Below are 14776 nucleotides of genomic sequence, written 5' to 3'. Positions count from 1 at the left end.
GAGAGGTCTGTAGAGTTGTAATAGACATTACTGATTACCAGGAAAAAATAAATTTCACATTTATACAGCAGTGCCTGAATGCCCAAGATTACAGGTTTACTGTGCAACACAATAACCAAGTCACAGACCATATAACATAAACTAGATTCAGATTACATATTTGGAGTACCAGCAGGCACAGGAGTATAGACCACAGTTCTTGCATACTTAGTGCAGCACAGACCAATCCTAACTGTAAGAGAGACAGACAGGATAAAGACCAGGCAAGTACTAAGTATTAGTGACAAACTGCAGTCAAGATTACAGCATCTGCCCAAGCGTTATCATTTGATAATTACTGATCGCATTTACAGTATGTGAAAGAGGCAATACAATTTGCTTAGCCAAGCAACTACAGCTGACCAGTATCAACAAACTATACACACAACTTTGAAAATGCTCTTCCCTGTGTATATGGTCCTACCTGTGAATTTGCCCATTCCTGTGTAGATAGTCTAAACCCTCCAAAACTTCTTTAAGAATTGTTGCTATTATGGGTTCTTCAAGGACACCATTTTTGTGCTCTCCTCTGTTGACAATGTACTTTATTATATCAAGCATTGAACCTATATTGCAGATCCAGGAAAGAAAAAAGCATATATACAGCATTATCATATCAGATTCTTGACAAAGTTATATTTCTTCATTCTTTTCATGCTAGTGCAATTTAAATCTTTGCATGCACGTGTAAAGACCTCAGGTAACTAGCTCTCAGAATAAAGCACACCGCTACCTCATTCAAAGAAGAAACAAAGCACTGTTTTTTGTCAAGGATACCGTAACACGCAATGATCCATTAGAAAGATCTGCTAACAGCTTGCTAAGCTACCATTTATTAAAAATTCATGAGTATCCCACATTTAAACAGACATGTACAGCAAAGGTTTTGGTTTATTATCCAGCTTAGATTATGGTTCATGTGTTCACGATGTAAACATGCAGCTGCAAGACTGGAAGGAGATATTCTCCACAAACAAATTATGACAACATCCCTAGTGACACCCAGTTTGACATTGAACTTCAGTTATTATAAATTTCAAGGAATCTAATAACAACATTTTCTTTTTATCCAAGCATTTTTCAACAGCTCACAGTAAATTCCTGTCACGAATCACTGGTTTCCCTCAGGGTCTATGCTTGTTTTTGATTGAACTGAACAATTCAACCAAATGGGATGTAACAGGTGTTATTTTATGAGCTCTTCCCATCCTTGCTTTCTAGCACGATGGTGCGGTAGTCTGCTGCTATCAAGACTAATCTTGAAGAACATCAGGTAGCAACCAGGACCACCACATCTTATTTTGGAGCCTTGCTTTTCTAAGCCACAAACACATTCAGTTCAGCCCCTTTTTCCTCTCCCAGAACCAAATTAGATTTTTATACCATTAAACATCATCATAAAAACTGTAATGAGCGTTTGGTTAGTTTAAGCAATAAAAAGGATGCAACATGTATAATGCCTTGTCCTAGGAAGAATCTTCCTTGAATAAGGAATGAGAAACACTCATTATAAAATCATAAATATATGCATTTTTACAAAAATAGAGTGGATTCTAGAGAAACTCAAAAAAAGGCCACACTGACAGAAGTGACTTAATTCTCACCAGTTTTCCCTACACAGCCTTAATAGAGAATTTTAATATATCAATTCACAATGAAAACCTACAGTAGTTAGATCAACAGAATTTATCTCATTAATTCTTAGCCTGTACTATCAATATACATACACAAACTTTTTGAGCTTGCACTTTTCTGCTATAACACACCTATGTCTCAGGTTTCATGTTATGTAGTCTCTCTCCTCACTCCTTACTTGGTTTAGGTCAATTAACTCAAAGAAGGTACATTAGAAAAAAATAATACAATTTCCTTGCAGCTAAACAAGTAAAACCAGTAACTTACCCCCACTTAACAGCTTCATAACCAGCCAAAGTTCATCCTTCACCACAAAAGATGTGTAATAGGTCACCACATTGGGGTGATTGCATTGACTCATTGCTTGAATTTCTTTCTGTAAGAAACACAAAGCCCAGCGTAACATAGCCAGCTATCAGTTCTGCTTGTATAGAGAGAAAGTTTGATTTCCAAAGTGAAATACTATAATAGAACTGAAGTATGCACAGGATACGCATCAAGGCACCAAAACATTTCAATTTACCTATAGATCTACATGCAAGACAAAACAGTATTGCAAAGAACACAAGGGAGGTTTGGTCAGGAGATATAGGCATAACTACATCAATTTTCTTCTGAGAGCACCAAAGAAATTACTGTTGAAGTCCCAAATTCAGAGTGAGCAATGAAGAATGAGCAGCCTCCAAGAGCTGAAGGTGTGGGTACAGGCTGGACAACAAAACGCAAGGAAAGATCAAAACCTACTGCCTTTCCTGTTCAAAAGGGATATGAAAAGCGTAGAATGGGAGCAGGTGAGAAAGGAGGAAGGAAGCTGTCGGACAAAGGACACAGACTACTGGCTCGGCTACTGTGGGATGGACAGGTGGACACCAGAGCCACGCAATTAAACAGAAGTGCAAGAGCAAAAAGCAATGTTACAGACCAAAAGTCAGAGGAAACAATTGACTAGAGGAGCACACAGTCACCAACAGATGGACAACGTGGCACTACCAAGTAACACCATCTATGACATGCCACAGCTGTACACATTAAGAATGGCTGCCTTGTATCTGTTATTTCAAGCAGAGTCCTTTTTCTATTCAGTCTTTCACATAATTGTTCTGTAACACCTTTCTGGCAGCTCTCATTATCCTGCCAATCCTTTATGTAGGAGCATTTAGACCTCCTTTGTACCAGAGGGTTTGGCCTCACACCAACTTAACATCCCACAACCCTGCTTCTCCCTCTCCACCTCCAGCCACAAAGCCCTGATCCATTCCTGGTGCCAGAGGACATGCTCCTGGAGGGTGAGCCAGTCAGGGAGCCAATCCAGCTAAAAACCAAACTCTTCCACGTCCCTTCCCTCCCTGAAAAGCAACTGCTTTCAAGTGGACCCATGCTACACGCTGACTCACCAGCACTGGTGCAAAGCAGGCATCATGGCAGTCCCACTTAGATTGATTAAAGCTACCACAGATGCCATTTTCAACTTTCAACCTCAATTCAACAAGTGTTTGAAAGAGGGTTTTTGTTGTTGTTATTTGCAATGCACTCAAGATCACAGCCACTTTCTAATACAAAGTTAATCGTATGTATTAAAGACTGTGATTTAATCTCGTGATGCCTGTTAGTGACTATTAAGTCAGGCTGTAGTTTGACACAAACTTCAGCTGGTCCTGTTGTCAAAAGTCCTCTTCCCTAGACAACTTCTGAGCCCTGAACCACAGAAGGATGAATGCCTGGATAGTCATGCAGTGAGCCTGAATAACTGAGCAATTTGCAAAATAGCTTCTTCCCCCCAACCCCCCGGGAGACAGTAGGTGGAAAACAGAAATATATGTGGGGCAGATTTCCCTTTCCCAGAAGACATGTCAGCTTAAACACAAGTCAAATTACTGCCTCAAGTTCTTAGTTCAGCTATCCATACCAAATCTTAACTGTAACTCTCCCACTCTTTATTACTATTTAAATTCTTATATTGTTTTATTGTTTTCCTATGCTGGTAATACAACGATGGGTCAAAAAATCTACCTGCCACTACTGGGCAAAAATACACCTCATCTATTTTACTCACACATCAATAGTGCAGAAATATAACTAACTGACTGTGGTAAGCTTCACAATCTTTAACTGAAAAGTGCTTTGAATATTTTGTCTGCCTTGCATCAACTCACCAGCAAAAATTAACCTATCACAGTAACCATAGCCAAGGCACCTTGTGTCTCAGCTTTGGTGACTTTTTCCAAAGACAGTCTTTGCAAAACAAAAATAAACAAATAGAAAGCACCTTATGAGAGATAAGGGATTAAATTTTAGTCAGGAAAGTATTAATTTCAGACTTCCAGTTCTGGAGAGCCCCATCACACACAGAATGGTAAGCCTCCACAAACTTCAGTTATTTGGCTGAGGCTCATGAGGCTATGCACACAGGTGAGAGAGAAAAGCATTCACTTAAAATACACTGTCACAGGAAAAGCTTGCAGCAGGACATCCAGGAGAACACCCTGGAGTCTTCTTCACATTCACGTCACTTTAGACGTTCGAGAGCACTAAAGCCATAATGGCACTTTAAATTTAAAGTCTCTCCCTCATCCCTCTGCTTCTCTCTCCCTTGTGCTAGCACAAGCGTTTGTGCGCTCCATCAGGAAATACACCTGGGTTAAAAGCTAACTTCTTTTCAGCCAGGTTATTCCTGATCCAGTTTCACTGAGCAGCTGCACAAAAATGTGTGTCGACCTAAGGGCAGGTGGGTGACACAGTTAATAAGCAACTGCTAGAAGGCTCCTTTCAGTGCTCAACTGCAGCGCCCACAGGGCTGGGTCCAGCTCCCAGTGACCAGACAGGTGTCACAGCTCTGTGGGTGCTTCCCTGGAGCCTCCTCCACGGACACCCGGGGTACAGCTGTTTGAATGGTTGGGAATAACATGTGAGGGGCTCCTCCAGAGAGCCTGCCTCAAAGGGCTATCCAGAGCAGAAATGAAAACAGTTTAGAAAATCTATTCAATCACATAAGGTATTCTATAGAATATTCTTTGGTTTGTAGTGTTGAGTTTTTTAGTGTTTTTAAAGAACTGGAGGTAAGGGGATGGGGGAAGGTACCCAGTCAGGACAATACTAAGGAGAGGAACTTTTTACTTGGCTCATGGGGTTAAGTTACATTTAGCTTACAATAGTGAGAACACAGGACACTGCAGGAAACAGAGTATTGAATTTCAGGAGTTTGGCAGTTTGTGTAACCTTAGTATTATTTAAACTCCCTCCCCCACTGCCTTTCTATTTTAATTGACACTGGCCCAAATCCTAAGTCTGCTTACGTGGGCACCAGGCTTGCTGCATTTTCCACTTCTCTGAAGGCCACACAGCTGAGAATTTGTGAAGGGTGCCTTTGCACACCATCCGTAAGCACTCAGCAGCAGGATTTTACAAAACAGCATGTTCAGAGGGCAGAGATGAGTTTTAGAACATCCCTGTGCCAATGGAAACCGTTTGACCAGAAAAGTAAGTGACTGAAAACTGAGCAGACTCAAAAACACTGTTAAAAAACCCAAAATGCAAGAGCATTCTAAGTATTATCAACTGAAATATAAATGTTAGTCCAGTTGTAAGTACAGTTGTAACAAAGAGTTTTGAAGGTCAATGATGGCCTTTCCCAGAATAACATCTCTATTTTTTAAACAAAATTTTAAAACCTATTAGAACTGAGTTGGAGTAAGTATACTTCCCCTCACAGAAAAAAAAAGAATTATGTATGTGTATGCATGCACATGTGTGTATGTACATATAAAAATAAAAGGAATCATACATGGCCTTTTTTTTTTTTTTTACCCTCCTAACCAGGAACTCAGAAAGCCAGAATTTATGTTCAGATCAAAACAGATCAACAAATAAAAGAAACACAAAATCTGAACACAGAAAAGCAGAAATTGACTTATGTTAAAAAATAAAAGAGATGGTATGGACAGTTGTCTTCGTACCAAAAGAAAGCAATATGGGACCAAAAATTCAAGACCTATTGCCTCATTTGGCAGACAGTGGAGACATGTCAGCAGTAAAGATACTCAAGCACTTGCTAAGGTAACTTTGTACAAGCTGGTAACTAACCACAGTCATTTTTCTAGACCACCTAGATACCTTCTGCAGATTGTTGGCAGTTTTGTTTGGTTTTATTTGTTGTAACATTTTAGTTCTTAATTCCCATTACTAGTTCAAATTCTAATCAAAAAAGATCAAATTTTGACCATTTTATACTACAATGATTAGTATATCTGGTTTTATAGAAATGTTCTTTATGGGCTGTAGATGTTAATACATCATGCACAGCGTCTCACCTTGGGCTGTTCTCTTTCTAAACACAGTTCAGAATTTATCTTTTGAGTTTTTAGTTGACAGAAGTCTCACTACCTCAGAGATAGCTTCCACTACCACAGTCCTCTTTTAAAAAAACACAACAATGTCCCATACAGCTGTTACATAAACTGAAGGCAAATGCCATCAATCACCAGGGGAAGAGCATTTTGGGTCCTCCACTGTAAACAAGCCATTTTATCTGAAGAAACTAGATGGACCATACCCTCTGTATCAAATTCAAGATATCTTTTGCACTGGCAATTCCCTGCTGAGGAGATCATTTCCTTCAGAGGCAGGAATTTCTGCATTAGAAAAAGCCCACAGTCTCTAGGCAGTAGTATAACCTGTGGAACAGAAGAGAGTGTTCTCACTTTTAGAATGGTTTTGTGTCCTTCAACTCTTGTTATGCTGCCTATATATAAATACACATTAGTCTTATAAGCACCTGACTAGGAGCATTAGAAAGCAACAGGTTTCGTTTTTTAACAGTTCTTTGTGACTTTGTCTGGATTGCCATAACCAGTGCAGAGGAAAAACTCTTGCAGTCCCTTTTACAAACGGCCTCTTATAGGTCCCTTCCTCCTCTGATCAGTGACCCAAACAAACAGCATTCCTGAAAAGGCTTGTTATGGGCTATCAGATAAATGCGTGTTATTAGCTTTAACAAGAGTTTCCTTGTGTAGATGGCTGTGTAGCCATTCCTACTTTTCCCCTCAAAAGTTATCATTACAAAATGATCCAACAACTAGTTTTTGCCATGTTTTGGTGCTTTAGACATTTTAAGGAGACCTACTAAATTTTACCTTTTATTTTTAATCAGTGTTCAGCCAAAGGAAAATGTATCTTTCCTCGGTATTAGGAAAAGACAGACAACCAGACAGTAATCTCTTGAAAACAGAGTCTCCAGAAAGCAAGGGGTAAGTTTCTTCCTACAGTTCTCAACAGTAGGTTATCCCAAGATTCAAATTTGCACTTCTTGATTTTGTGGCATTAGAAAATACATGTTAGTAAAATATATTTTTAGGGGAAGGGCATACTTCTTTCAAATTATTTTCATATCCTTTTCTCGCTATTATCCTGCATAAAATTGTACCCTCACTCTTGGACCAAGCAAAAACCAAAATCAAAACAGAAGATAGTCTCCATGTAACATGTTCCCCTCTGATTTACTTACAAGTAATTCATCCATACTGGTCTGGCATTTTTCTAAGTTGATCCTCTTTATTGCTACGCGTTCTTGCCTGGGTTTGCATAGCGCTGCCTGGACAACTGCTGTAGCACCGCTACCTGAAAAAGGGCAGAAAAGGAACACAGTCTTAATATTGAAGGAGTTTAAACCAGATCCCCACACTGACAAAGAACTTAAAATCTGCTGTTTATCCTTTTTCAGTGCTTTCCCCACACGCATACCTTTCCACTTAGCAAGACAGCTTGCACACTTCTCAAATGCAGAAGAAAAACCTCAAAGTTTCTGTTCCATACTCCACAAAAAATTCCCAAGCCGACAACTTTAAATTATGTGCTCATTTATCAAGTCACACCCACAACCTCAATGCATTCCATATAGTTTGGGAACCATTACACTTTGTCTTTGGACACATCCATTTTAACCAAGAACATGACTTGCACAGTTAACACAATTAAAAATGTTATGCAGGGGGGTGGGGCTTTATCAAATGTTATTTCTTTCTGTTCTTTCAGGTCAGTCCCTGTTTAACCAGGTTTTTGTTCCCACTATGCAATGAACAGAAAAATATCAGTAAAACTGTACATGCCAAACCTTCTACAGTTTCACCTGTGTTCCTGCTCATTCACTGTGATTAGGGTAACATCCTACAAAAAGCATGCTGCTTCTTGTAAAGAGGGCAGGAGGCACAAGTATCACACCAACAATAAGATGCATGTTGCTGAATGGCCCAGCAGAGAAAGTCAGTCATGCTTACTTGACACACAAACCACAAATGGTCATACAACTACACTGACAACAAAGCTTGGTGGAATTGAACAAATTTTGGGGAAAGCATTAGAATAATTTTCTTTAGTATGCTTTATTTGCAAACAGCAGGAGTAAAAAGTCTTGTTGCTTCTTTTATCAAGCACCCACTGGCTTTGCCCCAGTCAGTATTGCCTCACTAAACTAATGAAATGATTGCAAGTAATATTCAGAAACAGTTTTGCCCGGGTTGCACATCTTGCTGCCACATCAAATACAGCAGTGTGTGCTTCCTCAAAGTAATTACATAGTGCTCGTTCATGCAGAAATCTAAAATCCCCTGATGAGTAGCTCCTACCTGTAATTCTAACTATTTTAGTATAAATTATGGATTTCTGGTAAATCACAAATTGAGCAACATGTTATACTGGCCTGTTCATACACTATGTTCTATTTATGCTCAGTAATTGGCATGTCCTAGATGAATACAAATTGTGAACAAAAAGCCTTTTGTTGTCAAGCTCTACTTACCAGCCGACTTAAGAACAATTGAGAGCTCTTCCCTCTGCACATCTGAAAACAGCACCGACAATACCTCATGACTGAAAGTTATTGTCCTTGTTTTAATTGCTATTTGCTTAGCTGTTTTCATGTATTGTTTGTTCACATGATGTTTTCACTCAAATCACAAAGCTTTTTAACTCAGTGTATGAATTTCATTACAAAATTCTGAGCTCATCTTAAAAAAAAAGTCTCCACAGGACTAACTAGTCATGTTTTTGCAGGATGCGGTCACAGACAAATATTGACATGTCCTGTTCTGTCTGCTTACAGAACAAAGCCTTTAAAAATTCCGATAATATAAGTAATAAAAGAATTAAGAGAGATTTTAAAAACTAAATAAGACATCCCAAGGAAGCAACCACCAAGTCAGCACAATTCAGCTCAAGGAAGACTCATCTACAACACTTCAATGAAGTCCTCATTCAGTAGAGATCAAGACACAAATCCTCTCATTACTTTGGATACGCAACTAGGTTGAGGCAAGGGGAAGAAACCAAATTTTTAGCTATTATGGATACAGGATCAAAGACCAAGATTTTCCTTGATGTACCTTTTTCATCTATGCCACTAGTTTTATCTACTTCTGGGAAACAACCAGATCTTCACTTTCAAAATAGATTCATATACAAAGGCCACATAAAGGACAAACAGAAAGAGCACGCAGAAAAAATTATTCAGCCAATGTCAGGATGAAATCCTGACTGCTTCCTCAAATTAAAGTAAAATGACAGTAAGTACCACTTACAAAACATTTTGGAAAAATTTGATGACAAAAAAAAGTCCTGTCACATCCCTAACCCACCCCACTATATCACGTGCTTAAGTTCTGTGAGACCCCAAACCAAAGACTATGTCCTTACTACTATTTAAAAACTCTTGACTGCAAAATTAATCTTGAGCTATCTTCATGCACAAGTTCAAGATCTGTTCCTCTTCTGCCTACTGAAATAGGATGAGATGCAAGATTTTACAACATAAACTAGAGTTTTAAGTTTATTTATATGAAAAACCTTTCAGTGCATTTCCTTATGTTTTCTCCTCAGACAGAGATGACTTGCAGTGGGATATTCTTCACCACAATAATATGATGCCCTGACAATGCAAAAAGCTTTCTATGCTTAGAATAAAGCCAATCTACCTTGGTTTCTTCTTTTCTCTGCCTTTTGAATACTCTATGCAATACAGTATTTTGATAGTAAAGGCAATCTGTGCAGCCTGCATTCTCAGTGGGACCTACATATAAAACCCATTTGAATAAGCAGTTTCAAGAACTGAAGTAGGAGCCAGGCACTTAGTGGCCATATGCCTCCTTCCTCTTAAAAAGATGTTCCCCTCTCCTCCTCTGGCTCACAAGGTGAACAATCAGGGATAAAGATAAACAAAATCTGCAGCTTTCCCATCTGGTCAGAAGACTCCTTTTGTGTCAATAAAGAGATGCTCTTCTCCAGTCTACTAAACAAGTAGAACTGTGAAGTGTTCCAGAGGAGTAGCTGTTATAAACAGGACTACCCAGATAAGCAAACAGACTACACGAGTAATGCACTCTCATACAGTGAAACAGAATTGTCAGACAACCATTTAGCATAACAAATTAAGGTCACAGAAAATGATTGCATAGAATAGATTACAGTCAACCATTCTTTGTCAGAAGGCATGATTTCTTCACGTATGCTGAACCTTACAAGTCTTCCAAAACCTAACCCTCACAGTGGAGAACATACTAACTACACCACAACTAAAGCACAGACTGGTTTTAGCATCCAGTCTTTATTTAGAAAATGGATCTAGTATAATGAAAGCTCAGGTTGGATAAACCATGAAGCCTTTACATCCAGCTGTCTCCTGCAGAAGAACAAAACAAAGGATTACCAGTGGTCAGACTCAAAAAAACAGCTTTGTAAGAAAGACAGATTTTTTCCACTACTGGAAAAGTCGCTCTCCTGCTACAGACAAGTTCTCTTTGCCAATTTCAAAAGTTAGCAGTGAAATAACACAATTTCAATCCACATCAAGTTGCCTATTGTGAAATGGGAGTAGTAAACATCAAGTCAGAGAGTTTCATCTTGTCCTCGCGTTTTGTGCTGCCATTGTCCTCTCTAGCATAAGCATGCCTTACAGCCAACCTGTTCCTTCATGCCATGAACCACGCACTCCCTACCATCCTGCCCTCGGTGCAGCAGAGCCATTAGAATTGCTTTTAACTATTTGGGTTCATGCAATAGAAACCTTCTCAAGAGCTATTACATATGGCCACACTTCACTTCTGAAAGGATATAACCTAAAAGCAGCTTTCTGCATTCCACTTTGCACATGCTTCACGGAAAGCATGTGAAAACCCCACAAATACAAATTCTCATCCAGGATTTAAGCCTAACTGAGTAAATTCCTTCAAGTTGTTCTAAATCTGACATAAAGGTATTTTTTCCTCTCTCTCTCTCTTTTTTTTTTTTAGTTACAGGAATTTAACTCTCGCAGAAGCTGTCTCCAGCCGGCAAAGAGAAGAAGGATCTTTGAATGAGTGTGATCAACAACTGACATTAACATGTTAGTTTTATCTACCCTCCACTAGTCAAGTCTCAAAAAGACAGACAGCAAGGTGAGATGGCTGGACCATATCACTTCCACACTGCACGCGCACACATCCTTCTTCATACAAGCATGTGACACTTCATTTATTCCTTGTTATGTATAAAAGTCTGACACTTTCCACTCATTCATCACTGTGCAGGAACTCTATTCAAAATAGATCTAGAACTATTCCTTTCAAATTTTTTCTCAAAAACAAAAGTCAGTAACTTCATTATCCCATAATGATTTTTCAAGTCTTTTTTTTTAGTAGCTCAGTGTTACTCTACAGTATTCCAACACAAACCTCTTCTAAAGATTTCTGCATTCATTAGGTCCCTTCACACACTCTACCCAAAGACACCGTCCTCAACCCCATGGCTCTTCTACCTAATCTCTGAAGAGGAGGATGTAATTTGTTGGTAATGGTAAGTTTTCTTGTTGACTAGGTGTCTGAAGGGTTAGACAGCAGTCATAACGGGAGAACCCTAAATACCTTATCTCAGAATCTATACAAACTCTTACATGCCAACGTATACCATCTGCATTTTTATACATCTCTTCTGCTCCCCCAACATATAGAAACCTCCTATTAAATGTAGCTGATTAGGGCACACAAATTTTAATTCAGCCTCAAATGCAAGACTAAATTGTAACTGTCTGTAAAAGAAGCTAGTACTAAATAGACTAAAATCTATGAAAATGGATGAAGCAGCTATGAAAATATCTTTATTTAATCTTTCAGACAGTCCAGTTCTGAAGAACAGAGTCCCCTAGGTAATTCTTAAATGCAGCTCATATGCAATGCATTCCTTTTCCATAGAGCAGATTCCTTTTGCGTAGAGCAGAATGCACTTGTGCACAAAAACCGTGCCTGCACAAATGCAATCTAGCTTAGGTTTCTACTCATAAAAACATGTGCGTTTTTTTGTAACATGCAAAGCATCTGTGCTTATATACAAGCTTTGAAAGCTATGTTGTATATTGCATGCAATATTGCGTAGCAGATTTCCAGCATTACTACGTATGTGTTATGAACCAATCAGTCCTTCAACAGATTCTATGGTAGCATTGTGCAGAACTAGTCTCTTCAGTCTCGAAAGAATCAATTTGTTGGTGGCAAAGCAATACTTTTGGTTAAGAAACAGAGAACAAAGAACCTTTAATTTCTTTTGGTTTCTAGCTTTTACCCCACAATACTCTAGAGATCTTTCAGTATTACTCATTTTCTTTCATATTACTTCCATTGATTAAAAATAAGTTATAAATCAGATCATTAAAGCTCATTTAGACCACCATACTAAACTCTCAATCTTTCTGAAACTTTACTTCTTCACAGAAAATGAACTCATGATTTCTCTCTCCATCTTCACACGACATAAATGCTTGTGTTCTTAAGAACTTCAGGATAACCACTTAAATACAATTTACTAACAATTCCTGCCCACTTTGTGTTCTTAATTCATGCTGGGATCAAATCCCTCCCCTTATAACTCACTTGGATACTAGTTCTTTTATCCTAGCCATTAGGATTATGACATAATTCCCTTAAAATACACTAAGTGCTCTATGAAATCTATGCCCATACATAGAACTGCTACTTCTGCATTTTCATCATTCACAATTAATCTCATTAATTCTTCATGGAGCTATACAAAATTAATTTGTTCTGCAGTTGGACATTTAAAAACACCACCATTATGGCTATAGAATCACTGGGTTATTCAATTGTTGTATTTACCTTTTTGTGGAACAGTATCTTACACAAAGTCTCTGAGGTCTAGCTTATCCCATACTACTTTTCAAAAGCACATTGCATAAATAATCCAGAAAAAACTCTCCAAAGATGATAAAGGCCTACAAATACTTCTGTGATCCCACTGAAGTCTTAGAGAAGTAGCCTAAATGTCTAGCCTAAATGTCCATGTCAAAATTATTATGCATTATAGAAAATCTACAAGAGAATTTCTATGCAAGCATTGAGCCAACCTGTACTAAGGCTAAGATACAGCAAGCTTGAGCATTAACCAGACATCATATTCTCCATGCAGAAAAAAAAAAAGGCAGGGGAATTCACAATCAGCAACAAAACCCCGCATACAAGAAAAACAGGGGCAGGAGGGAATGACCAGGCTTTCTGAACTATTCTCTACATATCCCCCCACCCTCACTAAAATAGTAAAAGGGCTGGTTATATCAGATGCTTTGGCTAGATAAATTATAGGAAATATTTTGAGGTTTTCTATGCAGTACTGTTACAACTCCCTGCCTGTCAAATCTGCAGAACAGAATAAAGAAATTCTTCTGCCAAAAGCACATGAGAACAGGAATCTACGTTCCTGAACAAAGAAGTTTCTAGCATCAGAGTACAGCAAATAACTATCAATCACAAACTAATTATTCAGGAAATAAGACAAATCAATACTGTATAAGAAAGTGGAGAACCTATACCAATGATCTGGAAAATGTAGAAGTCTTCCTTCCCTCCACCAGTGAGCCCAGACACACTACATTGCAGGAATTCTTCTGAAATATCTGTCTTATCTGAATAATAATCAACTATCACCACCAGTCATGGTTAAAAGAAGTTTAAAAGAGCACTACTCTGACTGAAAAAGGCATTAAAGAAATCTGTGGCTAGAAAGTGAAAGCAGATATATTTAGATTAGACATAGGTTTATTCAATAGTGACTGTGTTCAGCTTTGAAATAAAGTATCAGCTTAAGTGACGGCTTTTTGCTTTCAGACACTTTCTTTGGTAAGGAGACTTCTGCCTAGGGCCATACAACGCTCACCACTTGTCAGCTTGGTACAATGCCATCAACACACAACTTTCCAACCCAAGATCAGACTGGAAAGTCCAAGGATGACCATTAACTATGTTTGGGGCATTCAAGTAAACCTGGCAATAAGCACACAGTTTGGAAAGGGAGGAAAGAAAAACAGAGACTATGCCCACTACCTCCTTCCACTTCACAACTGCCCCCTCCCTCTGTTCCCATCCCGGTTCTCCCAACAGAGACTGACAAGAACTGCTGATGTTAAAATAGAATCTCTCAGGCTGGGGTTTCTTTGTCAGAGAGGCTTTATTTAGCACAACTCTATTGAAACAAGTAAAATAAATGACCACCAAAAATATAGCCACTGTGTCTGTTAAGCACATGGGAGAAACAATAACATATAGGTGGATCAAGACCACACATTCTGTTGAAACTCAGTAGAAATAAAGTCATGCCTTGCTACTAGAGAAATACATCCTGTTACCCCATACAGTCATGTCACATACTGCACACAGTCTTGCCTTTGAAGCTACAGTAGTAAGACAGTCAGTATCCCAGCTCCCTTACCAGTTTTCCAATCCAACATACTATATTTAGTGCATAACATGGTTTTATCCCCCTGTGCTGTCATGATTAGTGTTCACAGTGACAATAACACAGCAGGAGACACTGTTAGCAACCTACCCGACAGCCCCACATTTCAATACTGGAAAACTTTTAGCCCTATTAATCACAAAAATAAGATAAGGCACATGACAAAAACATGTTCCTGCTCTTTTTTTAAGAAGGTACCTACAAAGGGATTCAAGTCTTTTGGGTAAGATAAGGTGCTAATGAAGTTCAGGATCAACTTTTAGAAGTGCATCAGAAGCAGACAGTAACCACAATGCTTCTGCTTTTGCCTGTCTTTGAATAGGAAGCTGCACATAGTCCA

General features: G+C 38.7%; 1 protein-coding gene across 3 annotated transcripts in view; it reads right to left on the bottom strand.

Annotated features, from left to right (window-relative positions):
- Positions 1 to 14776, bottom strand: part of STK39 (serine/threonine kinase 39) — a 113177-nt gene that overhangs the window by 80161 nt on the left and 18240 nt on the right. For 2 of the 3 annotated variants that reach the window (XM_075511961.1, XM_075511959.1), the window contains exons 2-4: positions 7175 to 7287; positions 1942 to 2050; positions 464 to 605 (exon numbers count right to left, since the gene is read on the bottom strand). In XM_075511961.1, the coding sequence (XP_075368076.1) occupies positions 464 to 605; positions 1942 to 2050; positions 7175 to 7287 (364 nt within the window). Of the gene's footprint in view, positions 1 to 463; positions 606 to 1941; positions 2051 to 4967; positions 5120 to 7174; positions 7288 to 14776 lie in introns of those variants that run through there. The other variant, XM_075511960.1, reaches the window with a different exon arrangement.

The sequence above is a fragment of the Mycteria americana genome, chromosome 9 (assembly GCF_035582795.1).
Source record: "Mycteria americana isolate JAX WOST 10 ecotype Jacksonville Zoo and Gardens chromosome 9, USCA_MyAme_1.0, whole genome shotgun sequence".
Lineage (NCBI taxonomy): Eukaryota > Metazoa > Chordata > Aves > Ciconiiformes > Ciconiidae > Mycteria > Mycteria americana.
The sequence above is the reverse complement of the archived record's forward strand: the minus strand, read 5'-3'. Positions and strand labels throughout refer to the sequence as shown.